Source organism: Pteropus alecto, unplaced genomic scaffold (assembly GCF_000325575.1).
Source record: "Pteropus alecto unplaced genomic scaffold, ASM32557v1 scaffold81, whole genome shotgun sequence".
Taxonomy (NCBI): domain Eukaryota; kingdom Metazoa; phylum Chordata; class Mammalia; order Chiroptera; family Pteropodidae; genus Pteropus; species Pteropus alecto.
The window spans coordinates 6,047,535-6,070,049 of NW_006433378.1; the positions used below are offsets into that span (position 1 = coordinate 6,047,535).

A 22,515-nucleotide genomic window follows, 5' to 3' on the forward strand; every position below is an offset into this window, starting at 1 on the left:
ATTAAGAATATTCAACCTGAATATTTATATACATAAGGAAATATTAAATATAATGTTATAAAAAGCCAACCCAAATGTGGATTAAGAAATAGAGACATATTTTGAAAATATATATGTTCTGAGTTGTTAACCAAGTCTTGGATGAGGTGCTTGGCAGAGTTTGCACCTTCTCGACTCCACCAGCAGATGTTGCTATGAAGTAGAATAAGGCCTGTCCAGATATGAGCATCTATATGCTGAATTTCTGAGAATGACTTACCCATAATGGAAGAAAACCTTTATATGTGTTTGTATTTTGTTTGCTTATTTTCTATTTAATCCACTGGGAATGGCTTTGGAAAATATTTTTTAAGGTAACTTATTTCAAATATTATTTTATGATTTAGAGAGCATTTTTAGTTACATTATCTGTTTTTATGTCATTTTCATAATAACCCTTCAGCAAGGTAAGCAAGTCCTGCTAACCTTTATTTCTTGGCTAATTTGAGATTGATAAAGATTAGTTGGCAGGCTCAGCTTCTTATGGTTAGTAGGTGATGGTGTTAAGATTTGGATGCTGAGTTTCTGACCACAAACCCAGCAAGATTTCTTCTATACTCCAGATTTATAAAACTGAATGCGAAGTATCAGTGATCTGAGTTTTCGGGTTCACTGAATACAAGAATATATAAGTAAATGTTACTTTGACCAAGGTTTTTAACTTTATAAGTGCTACTTCTTAAGTGGCTAAAAGATAGTTTGGGGAACATTTGGCCTTAGGAGTCTTCTCAAAAAAGAGCTTTCTAATATAAAAGTTAATGAGATGAAATAAATTCAATTATAATATCTTCTTTGTTCACAAATCTAATTCTTCGTTAAAGTAAATTAAGTAATTGTATATACCAAGCTCTAAAATTCTACAAAATACAGTTAGTAATCAAACGTTCTAAATATATTTTTAAAAAATTAATACTGAATTAGAAGCCAATTTATATTGTAATAGAAAAGGAAAGTGTATCACCTCTGTTTTGTTCCTATATTATCACTGCAAAAAAGTTGTTCTGCTGATATACATATACATGTTCTAGGGTGACAAAGTGACAAACTGTCACAATTTGCCTAGAACTGAAGGCTTTCCTGGGACATAAGATTTTCAGTGCTAAAGTTGAGACAATCATAGGCAAATCAGTACAGTTGATCTTCCTAACGTACACATATAATACTTAACAATTTACACATATGGAACATATTAACCTTTTTCCTTTTAATAACTTCAGTCATCTTGCATAATTATTTTATTGTGCCATAATATGGCCATGCCCTTAATAACCATTTTAGTGAATGAAATTCTGCCAAACTAAAACACTAACTGTGCTAAACTAAAACAACATACTAATATTTCTTTTTAGATATTTTATGTCAGTTTTACACATTTCGTATTTTCTCCTTTTGCTGTCACTATGTATTCTAAAACAAATTAAATTGCTGTTAAAAATAATTGAGATGACCAGCTTCCTGAAATTTGTAAAATGTATTTTCTAAGTATAGTTTATAAGGGTTTTTAAATTTTTTAAATTATAGTTAACATACAATATTAGTTTCAAGTATATGACATGTTAATTAGACATTTATATGCATACCTTACTAAGTGATCACCACAATAAGTCTAGTACCTATCTGGCACCAAAAATAGTTATTAGGATACTATTGACTATATTCCCTGTACTGTGTATTATATCCTTGTGACTAGTTTTTTAACTGGCAATTTACACTTCTTAATTTCTTTTGCCTTTTTCATCCATCCCCTACTCTCACACCCCTGGCAACCATCAGTTTGTTTTCTGTATCTATGAGTTTGTTTCTGTTGTTTTGTTTGTTCATTGTTTTGTTTTTAGATTCCACATATAAGTGAAATAATATGGTCTTCGTCTTTCTCTGTCTGACTTACTTCACTCAGCATGATATCCTCTAGGTCCATTCATGTTGTTGCAAATAGCTAGATTTTGTTCTTTTTTATGGTGACTAATATTCTACATCTTCTTTATCCATTTGTTTCTCAATGGACATTTAGGTTGCTTCCAATCTTGGCTATTATAAATAATGCTGCAGTAAACATGCTGACTAATATTCTACATCTTCTTTATCCATTCGTTTCTCAATGGACATTTATGTTGCTTCCAATCTTGGCTATTGTAAATAATGCTGCAGTAAACATGAGAAATCTATGAGCATTTTGAGGGAATAAAGTTCATGGTCTTTCTAATTTAAAAAAAATTGTTCTTCTGGATCAGGATTAAATTATATAGTCGGTTAATTGTGGAATTAAGGAGATAGAAGTGTATCTTTCTCTCATGTAAAAGAAGTCTAAGGATAGGCAGCTTAGGGCTGGCAAGGCAGATACCATTGAAGACCCAGCCTTCTTCTAGATTTTTATGCTGAATTCCATGTTCTAAGATGGTTGCTGGGATCCCAGCCGTCTACCGTATTCTAATCAGCTAGAAGGAAGAAAAGAAAGAGAATCACATTCACTATTTCAGCATCAGCCAAAACTTATCATATGGCCACACCTACTGCAATTAATGCTATAAAATACAGACTTTAGTCTGAGTGCCCATATGTGCCATTAAAGTCAGATTTCTGTTACTTAGGTGGGAAAATGAGGAAAATGGATATCAGGGAACAATTAGAAATCCCTGGAACACCTATCCAGACTTAACGCCGTAGCAAATGAAGTTTCTACTTTTGTAACCCAAGAATTACTTTATTTTCTTCTATTTGTTTTTTCTCTGCCCTCAAAATGAGATTCCTGTAAAAAATTTGAAGTGGCCTTACATTTAACTCTATCAGTATGAGTTTGCATATACTTGGCCTGTATCATGTTGGGTTTCTTGAACAGACATAATTTATGCTAAAACGTGGAAAAGAGTTGAAAACATGCCTAACTCTCTGCTTAAGTTTGGGTTCAGTATGTCTTCTTCTAGCTAAGCATCCAAGTCATATAGACATAGTTAAACAGGGATTTGCATATGGTCACTGTGCCTACAACCTTGCATTATATAGTCTCCAAGGATGTGAGACTGGCCTATGACCTCATAATTGCAATTTTATTTGAGAGCCATCAGCCTGATTTTGTGTGTCTCACAAGTAAATACCGTGAGCATTCTCAAACATTTCTAGATTCATGGAGTTTTATTGCTAAAAGGTACCAAGAGCCCAACTATCTTCTTTTACTGAGAAAACCCAGAGAAGTTAAGCAACTTATCTAAGGACATCCAGCTAGTTACAAAATGTACTTTGATCATTATTCCTGGCCCTATTCTCTAATCCACATAAACAGGGTATGGCCTGTGGTTGTTTAGGCCCCATCTTTAAATGAGAACATCATCACTGTGGTTCTACCATATTTCCCACTGACATTAAGAAGCAGCTTTGTTATGTTCTAACAGCCCTACATAACTTCGACAGGAGTTGAATACCAGTGTGGTAGGGAGTTACTTCTACATCTATAGGGTGAAGGGGTTTGACTGTTCTCTCTTTCATGTGTAAATGAGAGAATGGGATTTGCTTTAAGGTCAGGAGTCATTGTTTGCCAGATTCTTAGATCCCCCAAATAATAGCCCTAAGCCATTTCTTTCCGTCATCATGTATATCTGGGAACTCTGAGAATTCATGTTTTTTCCCCATGTTACACAGGACAGGAAAGTTGTATATGCTTATAGAATCATCAAATTGGAAGAGACCTAGAGGATCATTATTTTTTGATTTTTTTAGACAGAAAAACTAAACCCAGAGAGATGAATTGACTTAGCCAAGATCATATTTGTACCTTATGATTTATAGGAAGCCAAAAAGTAAAACAACACTATAGTTTGTTTTTAATAATATTAACTTACTATTTACATAATAGACTAATTGCCAGCTATAGATGAAAAAAGAAAAGCAGAGTTGCTCCAAAATCTTTTAAATTTATAATTACATGACATGCACTAGGTTTATAAAATATTTTATTTACAGTAGAGCTTTACAAAAATAGTTTTAATAAAATTAATACAAAACCATTTTACAATATAACTTATATAACTATTTTCTCCAAAAAATGACCCTTGATTATAACACAGAAACTACATTTGTATTTGTTAAGTCACACTGTAGTATAAATATGTCTCATAATCATTTTTTATAAAGTACATGCCAATAACAATAAACAATGGACAACAAATGTTATTTTATTATTCTTTCAATGAAAAAGTCATCCCTGGCCAAAATAAAATTAACCAAAGAAAAGTAAAACAATTGTCCTTCTGTTCAATAATACAGTCCTTTTTAATTATTTGAGAGTTTATCTGACAAAGACATAGCATTAATCTGAAAGCACCATGGCATAAAGTCTGGTAACAATATCCTCAAAAGCCTTCTCCAATGTCTTCTCTCAACTGTTTATAGAATATTTTGCCAAGATAAATATTGATCTCAACTCTCCCCTTCATTAGTCTCAAGTGTTCTTAATATGCATTGAGATTTTTAGACCTTCCCAGCTGGCATATGTTTAAAATGTGAGCTTCTTTCTTTGGCTTCAAGTCGAGTTTCACAACGCTTATGAAATGTACTGGGCTCCTCCGTGGGGCTGAATCTCTGTGACTCCCCATCCAACAACATTTCCCCGGATATGACAAGACTCTGCTCCTTCCATCTCTCTTATCTCTTCATTGCCGAGAACACGATCCCAGATATTGAAGCCTGTAAGTCTTCCAGAAAAGGCTAATGTTTCATCAAAGCCACCACCCACACAGCAGCCATTCTTTTCTTGGCCAATCTGCAGGATTCCACCTTCAGGAATAATGTGATCTGAGGCCATACCGACGGCAGTAGCCACCAGTTCACCGTTTACCCACAAGGACACGCGCCCTTTCTCTGAATTCCAGGTGCTGCACAGATGGGTCCACCTTCCCAGGGAAATCACAGTATCGGCAACCAGTTTGTTCTCCTCTCCACCCACCACTAGCACTATAGACTGATAGCTGAGGTACAGCTGGATCTCATATGGATTCCTCTTTGTGCCATAAGAAAACAAGATGGTTTTGTTTAATACATCTGTGGCTTTGACCCAAATGCAGGCACTAAAAGATTCAAGCTTCATTGGTGTTGCCGGATGCACACTTCCAAAAATCTTCTTGGAACGCATTGGGAATAAAATTGCTGTTTCGCAACCTAAAGTAACAGAAAATGAGAAGAATGTGAGAGAAAAATATAAATTCATTCGGAAATGATTCTGGCATTTAGGTATTTTAACATGGGCATTTTAATGACAGCAATTGAAAATTATATGCAACATCGGATTATGACTTGAGGGTCCTCAAGTGTAATCTCTGTAGAGCAAAGAAAATGGGAATAAGGAAAGCCAATTGTTTCATTCAATGAAGTAGCTAAATGGAGGAGAAGGTATGCTGAGAAATCAAACTGTCCAAACCCACGAAGTAATGAAAATCATGTTTTAATAACTATTTTCCCTCCTAATTAGCTTATTTTCTTTGTTACAGCTTTTTAAAAAATGTTCAGTCACTATGCATTAACTTCAAACAATGACACCCTAATGGAACTCAAGAGTCGAGAGTCAAACTTGTTCCCCTCTCCTGGATTTCACCAAGCTCTCGGAACAAAAACCTGTGAAATTCAACATACCTTGCTCACCCATTAGCCACTGTCTACATGCATTTTTAAATAAAAACTCTAGGACAGTCATGGTGTTGCTGATGCATTTTAATATCCCAAATGTTCTCAGATGTTTATAAACTTTACAAAGTTTGTAGAAAACTACCTTTGAAAGCAACAATGTATACTAATGATGACTAACTCTTAGTGGATACTCACTATGTGCCAGATACTGTTCTTTTCACTTTAAATTTCATTTTAATTCTCATATCGTCCCATTGGACAGATATGAAAACTAAGGCATAGAGCACTCCACAACTTGGCTATGCTTACGTAGCTGATAAGTGGTAACACTGGGTTTGAACTCGGGCACTCTGGCTGCAGAAACCAAACTCTTAACTTACACACTGCATCACCTCTTAACAGTAGAAGAACCCCTGGATTTGGCTAGAAGAGCTGGAATTCAGTTTGTTGTACAACTAGTAAGCTCTGCAGTTTTTGATGAACTCCTGATCTCTCCAGGCTTTACTCTTATCTATACAAGGCTCTTCTTTTCATTCTTCTAATATTCTGCATGTCTGTAAGCATCAAGTATGTAGCACTCAAGAGCTGTGCAGATCAAAGCTATGCTCAAAAACTCTTACTTTGTCCTCATGCTTATAAATACTATTTAAGCAGTAACAGAAAAACTTATGGAAGAGTGAATTCTTCCAAGAGAAAGAAGGAGACTTTCAAACTTGGAGGTTGGGAGTTCAATAAACTCCCATCTCTGTCCGTTTCCAGATCACATGTCCTATCAAGGAGCTGGAGATGCTGAAGTGAAACCTTCTACATGTCTCTAGAAAACAATGTACTAAAACCTTTAATAGGTGAGCTCTGCTTTCTGCTAACCTCATGTATGTATGACAGACCAAATAATGAAATATTTTTTAATCTAAATTAGGACAAGCTATTCACTTTATAATGATCTAATGAAGATTTGCCATAAGATAGTTTTGAAAAAGGAAACTCCCAGAACATTTAAAGACTAACTGATGAATAGACAGAACTTGCAGGAACCAAATGTCCATGTGAAGTGTGGTAAGCTGAGTTAAACACATGCAAGTGGATAAGGGCTAGGCTCTGTCCAAAAAAACAAAAACAAAAAACAAACAACAACAGATTCAGAGAATCCTATAAAAGTAGCTATGATACTAAAGCACAAAATTAGTCCTGTTACACTTTAGTATTAACTTTTCACTGAGCAATTTGAATTTTTGAAGGTTTTTTAAAATTAATTTTTAATGAGGCATTGATTCTTATTTTCAAATGAAATTGGTAGGTGCATTCTTTTTCTAGCTTTGTTAAATAAATCAAACAAAGATCATGGAACAAAAGATCACCATATGCATGGACATTTGAGATACTCTCTATAATGTTTCAGTAAAGTAGTGTTCAAGAGGGTACCTACTACAATCTAATTAACTGATTTCCTGTTTAAATAAGCTCAGGCAGTCAGGATTGCATTCCAAAGCATTCCTTGATTGCCTCTCAGAGACCCAGCTTCCTCTGTAGGCTGCACTGGCTATGTGAGTTAATGGAGTGAAGCTGCATTTTGGCAGGTTTTTTTTGTGGTTTCTTTGGGGGACCAGTGATTGAGGCTCTTGCTATCTCTTTAAAATGTCAGAAACTCTCTCATGAAATGGCTTTTAACTAATAGGTTTTTCTGATTATATTATCAAAGACCAAACAAAATTAAAACCAGGTTCTTAGGAGGCCTACAACAGAATGATTAGAAATCCCATAGGAGCCAAGCTGGCAGGAAACCGAGAGAGGAGAAATCAAAGCATGTACATAAATGTATTATTGGATGTAATAAAAAATTAACATTTTAGAAATCAGAAATACATCCCTTTCCTGCTCTAACAAATATGCAGATTAAGAAAATATGTTCTGTACTGATAAACAGTCTTAAAATATCTAGAAAAGACTGATATTCTGGTATGGTTTCTGAATTTTAAATGAAATGTGCTCTCACACATGCCTATGATTCTTCCTCATACTCCATCTAATTGGAAATATAGAGAAGGATGGCATTGTTCGTAATTGTTTTCGGTTTCTGAGATTCTCAGGAAAAAACGCAAATTATATTTTCTTACCTAGGACACTGGTTTTTTAATATAACCCACAAATGTTGCTGCATCACAATTTTCTAGAAATTTTGACTCATAAAAGAGTGTTACTTGGCTCCAAATCTTCTCTTTATTTCTTTTAACCATCTTTAAAATGTATTATTTTGGGCCCACATGTGTTTAAAGATTCGTGGAGTATTACATGGGACTTTGACAAGTTGCATCTAGTTTGAACCACCTCTCTCCTCTTTGGCCCTGATCCCCCAAATCCCCGGAGGTGGGGCCGGGGTACCAACTGGCTCCTACACTGACAGTTCCATTTCGGATCCCTCAGTGGCTGGTTTATTCTAAAGCTCGCACCCTGGGACCTTCACTTTCCCGCTAATTCCACAGACTACAGGGGCTGGAGGCCTCTCAAGAATTCCACTAACCTTTCAGGAGATCAGATTTAGCCTCAAGTCTCTTGCTCAGAACCAGCAGGGAGGAGAAGCCGACTCAGAGAATGGAAAACGTCCCTAAAAATTAGGCTGGGCCCTGAAATAGCGCGGGGAACCAGAGCTCCCCTAAAGAGAGAGGCAGGCTAAAATTAGAAGTGGAAATCCCTGACCGAGGGGAAACTAGCGGGCTAAAGAGGTCACTGTTATAACTGGCCAATAGAGCCGCTGCAACACCGCGGGGATCGGGTGTCAGAGGCCCTTGCCTATTTCAAGACTACAATGGTCACGTCCACAGCTGTCTTCAGGCTTCCACAGGACTGGAGAATACGTTTTAAAGCCAATTTTCCCGCCTTGCATGGTGTGCCTGACGCCGTGGCTGTGCATGGGAGTGTGTGTGTGCGCACAGTGTGTGTCACATTAAAGCTTCCCCTGGAGGGTTGCCTGACTTGGCTGCCCGCAACCCGCACACCAAGAACAAAGCCGCAGCAGTGCCCCTGCTCCGCCGGCGTCCTTACCTGCTGGCAGCCAGCGCCGGGCCGCCCAGCCCTGCACGGCGCGGAGGTCCGCACGCGTCCGCCTCAGCTCCTCCAGCACAGCGCCCAGGGAGCTCCCCGCCTCCAGGCGCGCCAGCCTCTGGCCCGCGTCGCGGCTCGCCTGCAGCAGTTCGTCCAGCACCTGGGCCACCCCAGCCTCCGCCGGGGCCGCGAATGTGCACGGCTTCTCCAGGCTGCCCGTGAGGCGGCCCAGCTCGCCCCGGAGCCCCCGCAGCTCGCCCCGGAGGACATCGTCGGTGGCCTGCAGCAGCATGCCCTCCCTCATCTGCGAGTCCTCCAGCATGATGAAGAGCTTGTCCCACTCGGAATGCTCCCGACGGCAGTCACACGGCGTGGCTAGAGTGCAGAACACACACACATTACCGACCCTCCCAGGCCTTCCTTGGCTGTGCTTTGTAAAAAGCTGACCTCCCTCGGTGGCCCCAAGTTACGGCCCAACCCCCCCCTTCCCTTTAAGGACACCTCGATAAAACAGCATGTAAATATCTCCAGAATGACAGAAACCATTCATGCAAGTACACATGAAGCCGAACTCTATGAAGTTGCCGTTGGTGTCGCTCAAAACAAGCAAATATCAGCGATTTAATACTATTCAACCCATTGTGTATCTCAAAAAAATAACTTTCGGAAACCTCCCCCTTTCCTAAAGTGCTTCTCTCTTTTGCAAAGCTATAATCTTAGCTCGTTTCGTTGGCTACAAAGGATAATTTTTAGACCCAAAGAGGCGGGTATGTAGTGAGAGTTAGCAGAGAAACAGTTAAAATGAACTTACGGTCCTCAGTGGGATGGAGTCCATTGTCTATTTCATTGTCCAGGTTCACATACATGAGCTCATAATCATCCAAGTTCTCGGCGTGCACTGCAGACCAGAGAACACAAAGTAGAATCGCAGGCAGATGCATTGCTGGAGAGAGACAAAGTTCTTCGGCGACTTCCCACAGCTGGCAAGAGGGGACCAGGCAGGAGCCTCTCCGGTGAGCGGAGTTTGAGCAGAGCGAGAGTGAGAGGCAGGAGCCCGGAGCCCTTAATAAACGCTGGGGAAAGCCTGAATGGGGATGAATGAGTAATGCCAGTGGCACTGCAGGAACCGGAGTTTCTCTGAATTTGGGAAGTAGGGGGCTGGGTGGGAGGGCGAGGGGGACGTGGAGGTTGCACAAGAGTAAAAACCACAGAGGTTTGCACTGCAGTCAGATTAATTGGAGGAGGGTCACGGGAGAAAGAGGGAGGAAAACTGAGTTAAGACTTTGCCCCCCGAGGATTAGCTGTTGTAACGTGAATTGGTAGCACTGAGGATGAAAGGGAGGGGGGGATGGATTAGGGGGAGAAATAATTCAGCGGCACTGGGGTGTGAAAGCAAGATTATCATTTCAGCATTTTGTACGCACTTTTATTATTTCACAAGTTTTTACATATAGAAAACTTTTTCCACTTCTCTTTTGGAAGCAGTTTTACCGGTCTAAACTGTGAAAGTTACTCTTTGATTCCAAGATAAACCAATTTAATAAAAATTTCTGTATCTCTAGAAGCCAAGTTATTCTGTCTTTAATCTTTCTGGAGTTGCAGTTATACTTTTATAACCATACTTTTTAAATAACAACACAGCAACACTGGTAAACCTAAAATGAGAAAGAGCTGCAGGAAAGGAATAAACTGATTTTAGCTATGTCTTTAATAACCTGATATTCTGTGTAGAGTATATTGTTCCACTAGGTTTAGTGTCAAAGATCATATTTTTAAAGTAAATTTAGGGATTCCTGCTTCTGCCAATATATAGAGATTTGTATGAGCTGAAAATCCTTCCACATAAAACTGGAAATGTGTTCGACTTATAACAAAAAAAGAAAATTTAAATGTACAAATGAGCTGTCCCCCTCCCCCAAACCCCCATCCCTCCCACAAAGGAAATATCCAGAGGTCAAAGACAAAGAAGAAACCTAAACCAGAAGGTATGCCCAAGAACTGATGATGATGCTAGGGCCCTTGTGGAGGGAGGGTTATCAGTTCTGTAACAATCAAGTGTGAATGACCATGTGGGAGTAAAACTTAGGTGGGGAGGAGGGCGGAGTTAGAAATGAGACCCTCACCTAAAGTAAGACTGACTCTCAAAGAGTTACATACTGGATTTCAGTAGGCATAGCCCCACTCTGCCCTAGCACAAGAAAGTGAGAAGTAAGCATGTCTCTCTTTGATGGAACTCTAAAGAGTCCCTAAAAGTTTGTGACACACGTGTTTCAGATTCAAATGTATGCTATTTGCCACTGTAAAAATAAATTCATAATTTAAAATATTTAAACATATGAGTAAACAATCCACCACAAATGACAATCATCAGAAACCCAAAAGGATTAGACAGCCTCCCCCAATATTTCATTTATTTAAAATATCTGCTAGAAACTAGAAAATAAGTGTGTTTGAATTATTTAAGACCTATAAGAAGGAATTAGAAACCTGAAAAAAAAGAAAAAGACTAAGTGAACTTTTTAAAGAACCAAATATATCTTTTAGAATTTAAAAAAAGTTAATTGATTTTTTTAAACCTCAAAAAATGGGTTAAATGGGAAAATAGGCGAAGCTGAAGAGAATATTAAGAAACTGGAAGAAAGAACTAAGAAAATAATCCAAAATGTACTTTTTAAGTTCATTAATCTAAGAGCCTTTCATTATTCAGCAAGATGATAGATAAATTAATTAATTTTGCTTTGCTAGTTAAAGAATGTTTATCTTTTTAGGGACAACCACCAAAACCAAAAAGAGATAGAACATTCAAATAGAAGGAATAGAGAGAATTAAAAAACAAAAAATACTTGACCTATCCAATAGAAAGCAGTGAAGGAGGGAACAAAAACATAGAGCAAGATAAATAAAAATCACAACATAATATAAAAATAAATCCAAATATACCAATAATCACTATAAATATTAATTAAACAAACTTTCCAGTTAAGAGACTAAGGTTGTCAGATAGGTATAGTTTTAAAATCCCCAGCTATATGTCACTTTCAAGAGCCATAAGTAAAACATTACAATCTAGAAATACTGAAAGCAACAAATTTAAAGGGGGTCCAGGGGAAAATATACCAAACAAGTGCTATTCAAAAAAGCTAGCATAGCTATATTAATATTAGTCAAAAATAGACTTTAAGGCAAAAGAGAAAAATTGTGATAAAAGAAACATTTTACCAGGAAAATATTTCAGAATTATCTAGTAAAATATTATCTAAAAATATATACCCAAGATTAACAAATTCATAATTATGAAGGGAGATTTTAACATACCTCTCTCATAACTAAGTTCACTTTTGTCATAATTGATCATTCAAATGCCAAAAAAAAAAAAAAAAAGCCCTGCTAAAAAATACAGAAACAAACCACATAATTTAAAGTTCAACTTAATGAAAAACATAGAGCATCACCCAGAAGGCTTTGTAAGAAACTTCAAGCAAACATTTAAGGAGCTCATAAACTCCACTTTATCCAAACAGCTTCTGAGAATAGAGTGTGCAGGGACGGGCTAAATTCTTTTTATATGTGTAGTAAGTATGATACCAAGAAAAGATAAGGACACTATTAGAAAGGGAAATTGCAGGCCAGTCTCATTTAAGAATGTAAATGCAAAAGCTCTAAATAATTTATCAATCAAACAAACCCAGCAATATATGCATAAAAATACATCATAACCAAGTTGAATTTATTCCAATACTGCCAGATTGATTAAATGTTAGAAGATCTATTAAATTATTCCATTAACAATTTAAAGGAGAAATCATATAATCATGTCAACAGATATAGAAGTCATTGAATAAAATTCATGTTCAAACTAAGAAACAGGAACTTAAACTGACAAAATGTAAATACCAAAAATCTATAGATACATATATATGCATAATGGTGAATCTTTAGAACATACTCTTTAAAACAGGAATAACAAGAGGATACTCGTGGACACTGGTTCTATTCATTGAAGTGTTGGAGATCCCAGCCGGTAAAGTAAGACAAAAAACAAACAAAAACAACAAAAACAACAACATAAGGAATAAGGTTCAAAAAAAAGAAACAAAAAGCTGTTATCAATTATTCTGAGTTAATTATTCATATACAAAAATCTTAAGAGAAGACTCTAAAGACAGATTACTAACATAAGAATTAAGCAAGTTTTGCTGGATAAAAGATCAACATGCAAAAATCTGTTGCTTTCTTAATACCAGCAGACAATTGAAAATACATTTTTTTAAAAAAGCTTTCATTTACAATAGCAATGACAAATATGAGACACTTAGTAATCAATTTAATAAAAGATACATAAAGTACAATATTACAAAACCATTGAAAGACATAAAAAAAACTACATGTATGGAAGGATATATCAAGTTCTTGAGTGGACTCAGTTTCACAAAGAAGCCAATTGTACCAAATTAGTCTATACATTCAATGTAGAAAAAATAAAATCCCAACCTAGGTTTTCAAGGAAGTTGGCTTCATTATATAAAAACTTATATAATGAAGCCAAGAAGAATTTGAAGTAGAAGGTGAAGAAATTTGCCTTATGAGATATAATGATTAATTATAAAGTTATTGTAATTAAGAAAATGTATAATTGGTGAAGGTATGATAAATACCCAAAAACAGACCTAGACACATGGGAAACCTAATATATGAAGGAAGTATTACAAATCAGAAGGGGTACAATTGACTACTTAATAAATGGGTCTGTCTGCAACTGTTTATAAGCATGCAAATAATATATAATTAGATCTCTTCCTCACACGTAAAAAGTAAATTTCATATGAATTAAAGACAAATATAAAAACAAAATCATAATGCTTTTAGTAGAAAATATAGGAGAATTTTTTTTTACCAACTTAGGGTAGAGAGAGCTGTCTTAATAACAAATAAATAAATAAATAATAAACCATAAAGTAATTTGAAAAATGAACTAGATTAAGATTGCAACTTTAAAATTGCAACAACAAATAATTCGTATCTAGAATAAATACAAAACATCTACGAATCAATAAGAAAACACAAACATCCCAATCAAGAATAGGCAAAGGATATGAATAGCCAAATTATGGAAGAGAAAATGACCTGTAAATATATAAAAAGGGTGCTCAGCCTCACAAGTATTTAAGGAAAAGAAAATCAAAACAAAAAAATGAGATCTCATCTGACACTCCATCAGATTAGAAAAAGACTGATGTCTGTCAAGACCAAATGTTAGCAAGGATGTGTAGCAACAGAAACACTTATGCTACTGATGGATGTGAAAGTTGTTATAATCTTGGTAATATGCAGAATAATGCCCCCCCAATCCCAAAGATGTCCATATCTTAATCCACACAACCTGTGAACACTGTAGGTTTTATTGCACTGAAGCTGGAATTAAGGTTGCTATATAAGATAAGGAGAAAATCCTAGATTACCCAGATACATACAATGTAATCATTTTGCAAAGAAATTTTGGAGCATCCAGAAACTTAATTCCCAGAGAAATACCTACTGCTTTGCTACTTAATTATGTGGTCCAGGGACCATCAGCATCACCTTAGAGCTTGTTAGAAATTCAGAATTCTCAAGCCCTTCCCTGAACCGGGTGAATCAATATCTTGTTTTAACAAGATGCCCAGGTGATTTCTAAGCACATTAAACTCAGAAACAGTCCCCTAGGGAATATGTCCTATTTATGCACAAAGAAATAGGTATAAAAATTGCAACACTATTGGTAAGATCAAGTAATAATAATAATAACAACAACAACAATAATAATAGTGTCTTTCAACCATAGAGTATATGAATAAATTGTTGCATATTTATACAGTGAAATACTATATAGCTGTGAGAATAAATGGAGAGCTTCTTGGAGATAAAACTTTAACATAAAATTGAATAAGGGGAAAATATGTTGCCAGTAGATGTGTTCAACATGCTAATATTAACATCAAATTTTAAAGCATGCCAAACAACACTATAAAATGCTAATTGATACATACACATGCAATTAAAGTGTAAAAACATTCATGGAGATGATAAATCCCAACTTTAGGATGGGGTTGCCTCTGAGGAGAAAAGGAAATGAGTGGGATGGGAAGTGACATGACAGAAGGTTACGTTTTGACAAAACTGGTTGGTGGGTACACCAGTGTTCCTTATACTATTGTCTGAATTTGTCTAATGGCTTGGAATATTTCATAATTAAAAAATATACTAGTTTATAAATGGATTTTATAGGATTTCTACATCAAAGTATCTTCATAAGTTTCTAACTTTAAAATAAAGTTCTTACGCATTTATTTTTGTATTATTCGATTGAAATTCAAATCAGCTGAAAATGACTAATATGAGGTTTTTCCCTTCAAGGCTCCCAAGGCCTCTGGGGAGTAATGTACCAAAAAGCCTATACCAATTTCCTATCTTCCGTTCCAACAATAGTCCCATTTATCATGACTATTTTCAGCAGTTGATCAGTCATCCATGTAACTGAACTCTATGATTTAATGTGCTCTGTATAGATCAGGATTTACATTTAAAATTCCTGATTCTTTAAGGAAAAGCTCTTAGTAAAAATAAACAGAAAACAAAGAAACAAAATAAAACAATATTTTTTCCAACAGACAAACCTTTTTTTATAAGAAAATCCTTACTATTTCCAATATCTTGCACTTTTTGGGCATCTGACTAAAATCTGTTTGAGACTAATTCTATGAACCACATGTGGAAAAAGCAAGTCTCATTATTTTTGGTCACCCAAATACATTCAATTTGATCCCAAATCAGCCCTTCATTAAATTTAGCCACTGACATTCTGAAAATGTTGGCCTTCTTTCCTTAATTCTCATATCTAAATGTCCTTTGTAAATAGGCTTGTCTCCATCATTTAATAAAGATCTACATATGTGTAATCACTACTTATTTGATTTTTTCTGTGTATGTCTGCTATATACAAAACCAAATTTAAAGTAAATAAAGGCAAGAAAATTCTTTTTCAAGAAATCTCTAGGAACCATTTCTGAGACATTTAAGTACTTGAGAAGATTTTGAGAAAAAATCCACTATAAAGTGATAGGCAGATGTTTCCCATATGCTGTTTGCAGATAAATCCCTGAAGTTTACGTAATATTTTTTCTTGAGATTTTGCCATTTTAAATCCAGTTGTCCATACATGTCATTGAAGCAAATCACATGTGACAGACAAGCTGACTCTAAACTTCTCTTGAAACAGTGCAGAAATTAGGGATTTAAATCTGCATTGCTACTTTTCTAACTATTCATAAAAGTAAGGCATAGTTTCCATATTTCAGTTGTCCAGATCATGCCTGTATCTCTCAGGAACGCGAATACATTCCTTTGCACTTTTTTGTTTTTGTTCAGTTTCATTTAGGTTCATGCTTATGACATTGCTTAGTTTTCACTTAAATAGCATCCAAATGTTCTCATCAGGAATTCTTTATTGGAATTGCTTCCTTCTCAAGGGTGTGGTCTGGTTACTGTCAAAGTTTCCTCTTTCCCCATGGTGCATTTCTCAGGAAAAATTTTCATTAGATGATAATGCTGATCGTATCATAAAATATTCCCTTTTTTGGAATCAGTTTAAATTGTGCTTTCGTGATTTTTCGGGGAAAAAGGTAGCGTAAGATTCTGTGTTATTTTCAGCAGAAGACTTGGACATCAGCTCATTATAATGTGTGAGTAAATGCAAAGGTTTTTGCATTGGCAATAATGTTATTTCTATTGCTCATAGGCTGATAAAGTCATCATTTCTTTTATTGTTTCCTCAACAGGTAACACCATGCTGTTGAGGGTATTACCTGCTGTGTATGAAAAGCAGCCTCAGCCAATTAATGGACACCTGTCAGAACTTCTGGCCTTGATGTCTCAGCTGGAACAACCAGAACAGTACCATCTTCTACGGCTTTTGCACGTAGCTGCAAAGAGAAAGCAACCAGAGGTAAAGAACACATTATATGTGTGATGGGTCATGCAACCGGGCATATTTTTGAGTATGTGAACAGGATGTGTGCTTCAGGTTCTCTTTTATATGTCTATACACGCCCATCTTTAAATGAAAGCACTCATCTACTTTTCCTAGAACATAAAAGTCAGGAGATGATGGCAGAAGTTGGGTACTGTCTTAGGTTCTCCAGAGAAACATAGCCAATAGGATGTGTGTGTGTGCGCGCGTGTGTGTGTGCATGTGTGTGTGTACGTATATATGTTTATAATGAATAATTGGCTAATGCGATTATGGAGGCCGAGAAGTCCCACAGTCTGTCATCTATGAGCTGAAGACCCAGGAGGGCGAATGGTGTAGTTCTACTCTCAGTCTGAGGGCCTGAGAAACTGGAAAACTGATGATGTGAGTACTAGTCCGGAGTCTGAAAGCCTGAGAATTTGAGGGCTGATGATGTAAGTCCCAGTCCAAGGGCAGGAGAGGGCTGAAGTCCCAGTTCAAACAGTCACACTTAGGCCCCGGATGAATGGGGTGGGCTTTAATCATTCTATTTATTTACATGCCAATCATATCTGAAAACACTCTCACAGGCACACCCAGATTAATGTTTAACCCAGTAAGGCTGAAATTAACCATCACAGGTACAGTAACAAAAATACAACAAATATGTAAACCTTTGCATAGCCATTGCAGAATGGCTTCAATGAAAGTTTAGTGTGGCCATGCAGTCCTAGGAATCTGTGGTTTCTCAGACAGAGCCAAGGGAAAGACCTACGCATGCTTTGATTTATGGGGAAATCAGCCTATCTTGAGAGCAAAGGCTCATTTTTTAAATAGTAAATTAGTTGTTGTTCTTCAGATTCTAGTAAAAGATTATAATAATTAGGATGCTTGTGATTATCAGTAACATAACACCCAACCCATAGTGGTTTAAACAATAAAAGGAATTTATTAGTTAATGTAATAGGAAAAAAACCTTCAGATGAGACTCGATCCAGGGACTCAAATAATATGAACAGAGCAGTTTCTCTCCATTTCTCAGATTTGATCTCTAGGTTTTGGCTTCCATTTTCTGCACGCTTTCAACTTCTGGGCTCCAGACAGGTGTTAGGGGCTCTCTAGGCACTTTGCTTCCTCTATCTCCACCACTGCCACCAACATCCAAGCAAAAGTTCTGACGTTCTCTGTCTAGGACACAAGCTCTTCCCCGGGAGCTCCTCCTGAACCCCGAGGGGACTCAGATGGAAACTTGAGGCTGCAAGGAAGGAGAAAGTAGAAATGGGTTGTGCAGGGTGCCAACACATGTGTGCAGTGAAGATTAACAGTCAAAGTTACATCAATTATGGTTGCATCTATGCTTTATTGTCCATCAATATCTCATAATGTCAGTATCTATCCCCTGAAAAACCAGTCAGCACTAAGGTAAAGACTGGAATATTTGTATTCAACATTCAAATTATCCAAAGAAAGGCAGGCAAGAATGGTCATATGCATAGTTAACCACAATAGACTGCAAGCTCCTTCTGGTAAGGAATTACTTTTCTTCTGTATCACAGACCTTGACATAGTATCCGATAGCTCTCAGTAAACATTCATAAAACCAAACTGCATTAAACAGGGTGACAAGTGTTCTGCAAATAAAATAAACAGAGTGGGGCGGGGTGGGGGGGCGGCATTTGAATTCTGCCTCGGGGGAAATAGGTCATGTGTGTCATGCAGACCCACAAGGGGAGGACTTCCGGGCCAGACCTGGAGGAATGCGTAGTTTTGTTCCAGGTGGAGCAGAGATGCGAAGGGCCTCAGGAAGTAGAGACAGGGCTGGGAGTCCTGGACACTGGAGAGCAGGCTTGAGTCCTACCCCCAGAAATGTCAATCCAGTAGATCTGGAATGGGGCTCCCAATTCTGATCTTTTACAAGTTTCCAGGTGACACTACTCCTGCTGCTTCAGGGACCACACTTTGAGTAGTAGCAAGGCTAGCGGTTAAGCAGAGGACTGGGAACCTCAGTGTTACCGGGTGTGCATCTTCACTCTTGCCCTTAGAAGGCTGTGTTGTCATTATTTTTGCTTGTCTGTCTCTTCTAGTGCTCTGTAAACTCCTTGAGGAGCACAGAACCTGTATCTGCATATCTGTATGCACTTCCCAGTATGGCACAGGGCACATATTGGGTTTCGATAAAAAGTTGTTAAATTCAGAAATGAGTAAATGAGCAAAACAGACCAAAAAATATGAACCCCATGAAGACCCAGGAAAAGATATGCTGTGGTCTCCAAAAGCAGAGAAGTGGCTGAACAGAGTCATGATCTAGAGAGGTAAAGGAGCCTGGGTGAGGATGACAATTTACCTTGGATTTGGCAACTCACGAGTGACCCGTGAGGGGCAGTGCCTGTGGAGGTGTGATGGAGAGTAGAAGTCATCTATTGTGGATTCTGTATGGAAGGGGAGCATAGGAAATGACCACGAGGTGGGAGTTTAGAGGAAATAAAGAGAGCTAAAAAGAAATCTACTATGAATAAAGAGATCGAAGATGTGAGAGAAAATATTAGATAATATCAAGGTGCTAGAGGAAGTTAGAGAATGAATTGCAGAGCGCAAGTAGAGGAATTAATTTCAGAAAGGACTGAGGACAGAAAAGATGAGCAAAGCTACAGCAGAGTGTGGACGAGGCGTGGAGTCGAGGGATCACTGGGCCACCTAAAAAGAGGCTCAGAATGAGGCGGGGACAGACAGGGTGGTGTATTCGTTTCCTATTGCTGCTATAACGAAGTACCACAAACTTAGCGATTCAATCAACACAAATTTATTATCTCACAATTCTGAAGATCAGAAGTCCAAAATGGGTCAGCAGGGGGAGACTCTAGAAGAGAATCTGTTCCTTTGCCTTTTCCAACTACGAGGCTGTCTGCCTCTCTTGCCTCTGCTTTTCTCATCGCATGGCATTCTCTGACTCTGACCATCCTCCCTCCCTCTTCTAAGGGCCCTTGTGATTACATTGAGGCCGCCCAGGTGATCCAGGATTATCTCACAGCTCAGTGCCTTCAAGTTAATCACATCTACAAAATCCCTGTGGCCATGTAAGGGAAGAGATTCATAGGTTTTAGGGATTAGGCTATAGACATCTTTGAGGAGTCATTACTCTGCCCACCAAAGGTAGGTGATATGGGAAATAGGGAACGGTGACTAAAGGGCCAGACTTGATTTTGTAAAGGAGACAACTGGCATTACCTTTTATCTGCAGCCTGAGAGCAAGAGCAATGCAAAAACATGTTTTTACAAGAAGAGAGAGGAGAAAGGACTTGGGTCACCCCCCCAAAAAAGGTGGGTCCAAGACTGAAGGTGGCACCAGGTGGAACCTTCAAAGCAATCCAGTCACACCCCTGGTTACAGCCCTTCTATGGCTGCCCAGAAAGGCAGACAAGGACTTAGGAGGCATTTAGAATCAGGCTCCTGATTGAACAACTCAACCGTTCCAGGGACCTGCAGGTGAGCTCTCTTTCTCAGGGCACTGAGCTTCACATACGTGCTATGTTCTCCTCTTGGAGTGTGCTTTCTTCGCCACCACCGTCCTCTCTGGGCTGACTATTCCTGGTCCTTTAGACAGCTGCTTAGATGTCACTTTCTTGCCAGGAATCTTCTCTGACTTCTTCCCCCAACCCCTGCCATAGCAAATTTCACATTGTCTCTACTTGTCTCTCTCCTTCTGGACTACCTTGGCTGTGATGCAAATGCTTGAGACATGAGGACTATCTTGTTCAAATGTGTCCCTGACACCTAGCATGGTACCAGGCATACAGAAGTCACTTTATGAATATTTATTAACATGGATAAGTTAGTATTATTAGTGCCTAAATTTACAAAGTGCTTTGTCATTCACAAAGGACACTTTTTAATATCTAGTATCTCACTTAAACCTCCTAATACCTCTATAATGTGTTATTTTTTTCTGGTATATTTTACACCATCAAAATAGATGCTCTGAGAGGTTAATTTGCCCCCTCTCACACAGGTAGTAAGAAATAAGTGACAGGTCCAGGACTCTGACTCCCAGCTCTCTCCTCCTTAGCCTGGGGAAGTAACCAGGCGGCCTCCACTTGAGAAGGGAGCAGTGTTCTCAGCTGGTTACAGAGGGCAAGGGAGGGGAATCAAGGGACACTAACAGTAGCGAAGCTTATACCAGGTAGCAGGCATGGTGTAGGTCTTCTATAGACATTATCTCACTTATTCCCACAACAGAATTTTTATTTTATAAACAGAGAAGTTAAAGTTTGGAGAGGTCAAGAAAGTGGTCTTACCAAAGAGTGACTTGAGAAGGTGGCTTTTCATGCCCCATCCCCACCTTATCGGCCTCTCCAATTTTTTTTATGAGCAATGTCTTTGTCTCCAACTGACCGTTATGGTCATACTGCCCTCCCTAAGACTGCCATTTACAGAAAAATATGGGACTGACGCTGGCTAGATAACTTTCCCAAAGCCATACAGGTAAGGCTAGGCTACATCGTAAATCCAATTTCATTGCAGCCAGTGAGATCTTTTGACCTCAATTAACTGAAAAATTGAGGCTGTAAGGCTGTGGCTAATAAAGCAAATGGTGGTCCCAGAGGCCATAGCAGAAGATGCCAATCAGAGAGCTAAGCTAGACAAGAGAAGGAGAATTGAATTGAATGAGGACGAGAGGGTAAAAACAGATTCCAGTAGGTCTTATAAGTGTGGAGCGTGGATTCAAGAATGAAGAAGCCTCATAGTGATGTGAACAAACCCCGCCTGTGCCAAGATCCTAACTGGTGCAAAGATGTTGTGACAGGGGAGCTGCCCAACCCTTTGTTCCCCATCAACACCTCCCTTCTTGTTAAAGCATCCCCTCCTCTTGCCTCCGTCATCTCTTAGTTCTTCATGAGCTCACGCTTGATTGCCGCGGCACACAGGCAGCGAGCTAGAGAAATTCCTGATTCACCTTCTCTCTCTTATATTGTTCCTTAAATAGACAGTGGGCAAGGAGAACGAGAGGAAGATAGCAAAAGGGTTTACTGAGAGAGGAAAGTGAAATACTCACAACAATCAGAAATGTGGACTGGGACTGTCAATGCGAGTCTAGTTAATTCAATTTCAGATGAAATGAGAAGCTGAATAAGGAGGTTTTTGACCTTGTGAAATTCGTATTAAAGTGGAGCTTTTTTTCTGCGTAAAAGCTCTGCTGATTCTCTGTAACTTGGAAGGAAACTGAGTGTGTTCTCCAATGAGAGCAACGTGCAGGAATGTTTCATGGTGTTTTGAATGCCCTCTTCACTACCTACCTTTTGTACCTGGTGATCACCTGGCTCTCTAGAATTGGAGGGTAAACAGCTGCCCTTTGAAAAAAAAATTCTGTATGTATAGCTGAATAGCTCATGAGATTATGAAGGTGGCTTAGCTTCAACATCCAAACATCTGTGAGTTTCTGATGTGGCTGGCCAGGCAGGTGGATGCCCTTCCTCCATCATGCCCTCTGGGTATCCCTTTCTCAGCAAACCAATCTTCCTGCGTGGAGACAGGCAGTTCCTGGTTGGTGATTCAAGGCTGGAACCTCCAGAGAATTCTCAGAATTCATTTATAGGAAAAGGCTGTGTGGTCAATGGCCTTCTGGGGCTAAGTCTGTATTCTTGGCTGCCATGAATTATGCAGTAGTCTGGCCAACGAAAGAAACAGAATTTAGTAACACATATGAGCATACCTGTTATTATCCTCAGGATATGGGCTTCTAGCCCTAACCATACAAAATTGAGTGACAGCAAGTGGCAAGTTCAGCCTTCTGTTGATTAATGTGCAGATCCAGAGGAACTACTTTTGCAGTCTGGTCCCTAGTG

At 38.2% G+C, this 22,515-nt stretch overlaps 2 protein-coding genes across 2 annotated transcripts in view; one reads left to right on the forward strand and one right to left on the reverse strand.

The window, feature by feature from the left end:
* The window catches only part of VEPH1 (ventricular zone expressed PH domain containing 1), a 186,273-nt gene that overhangs the window by 42,372 nt on the left and 121,386 nt on the right, over window positions 1-22,515 (forward strand). The window contains 1 exon segment of the mRNA XM_025044232.1: window positions 16,506-16,672. Within this exon segment, the coding sequence (XP_024900000.1) occupies window positions 16,506-16,672 (167 nt within the window).
* Window positions 3,967-9,789, reverse strand: PTX3 (pentraxin 3). Its single transcript, XM_006908198.3, has 3 exons — window positions 9,503-9,789; window positions 8,692-9,066; window positions 3,967-5,187 (listed from the first exon to the last, which is right to left on the reverse strand). The coding sequence occupies exons 1-3, from the start codon at window positions 9,630-9,632 to the stop codon at window positions 4,574-4,576; spliced, it is 1,119 nt and encodes a 372-aa protein (XP_006908260.1). The 5' UTR covers window positions 9,633-9,789; the 3' UTR covers window positions 3,967-4,573.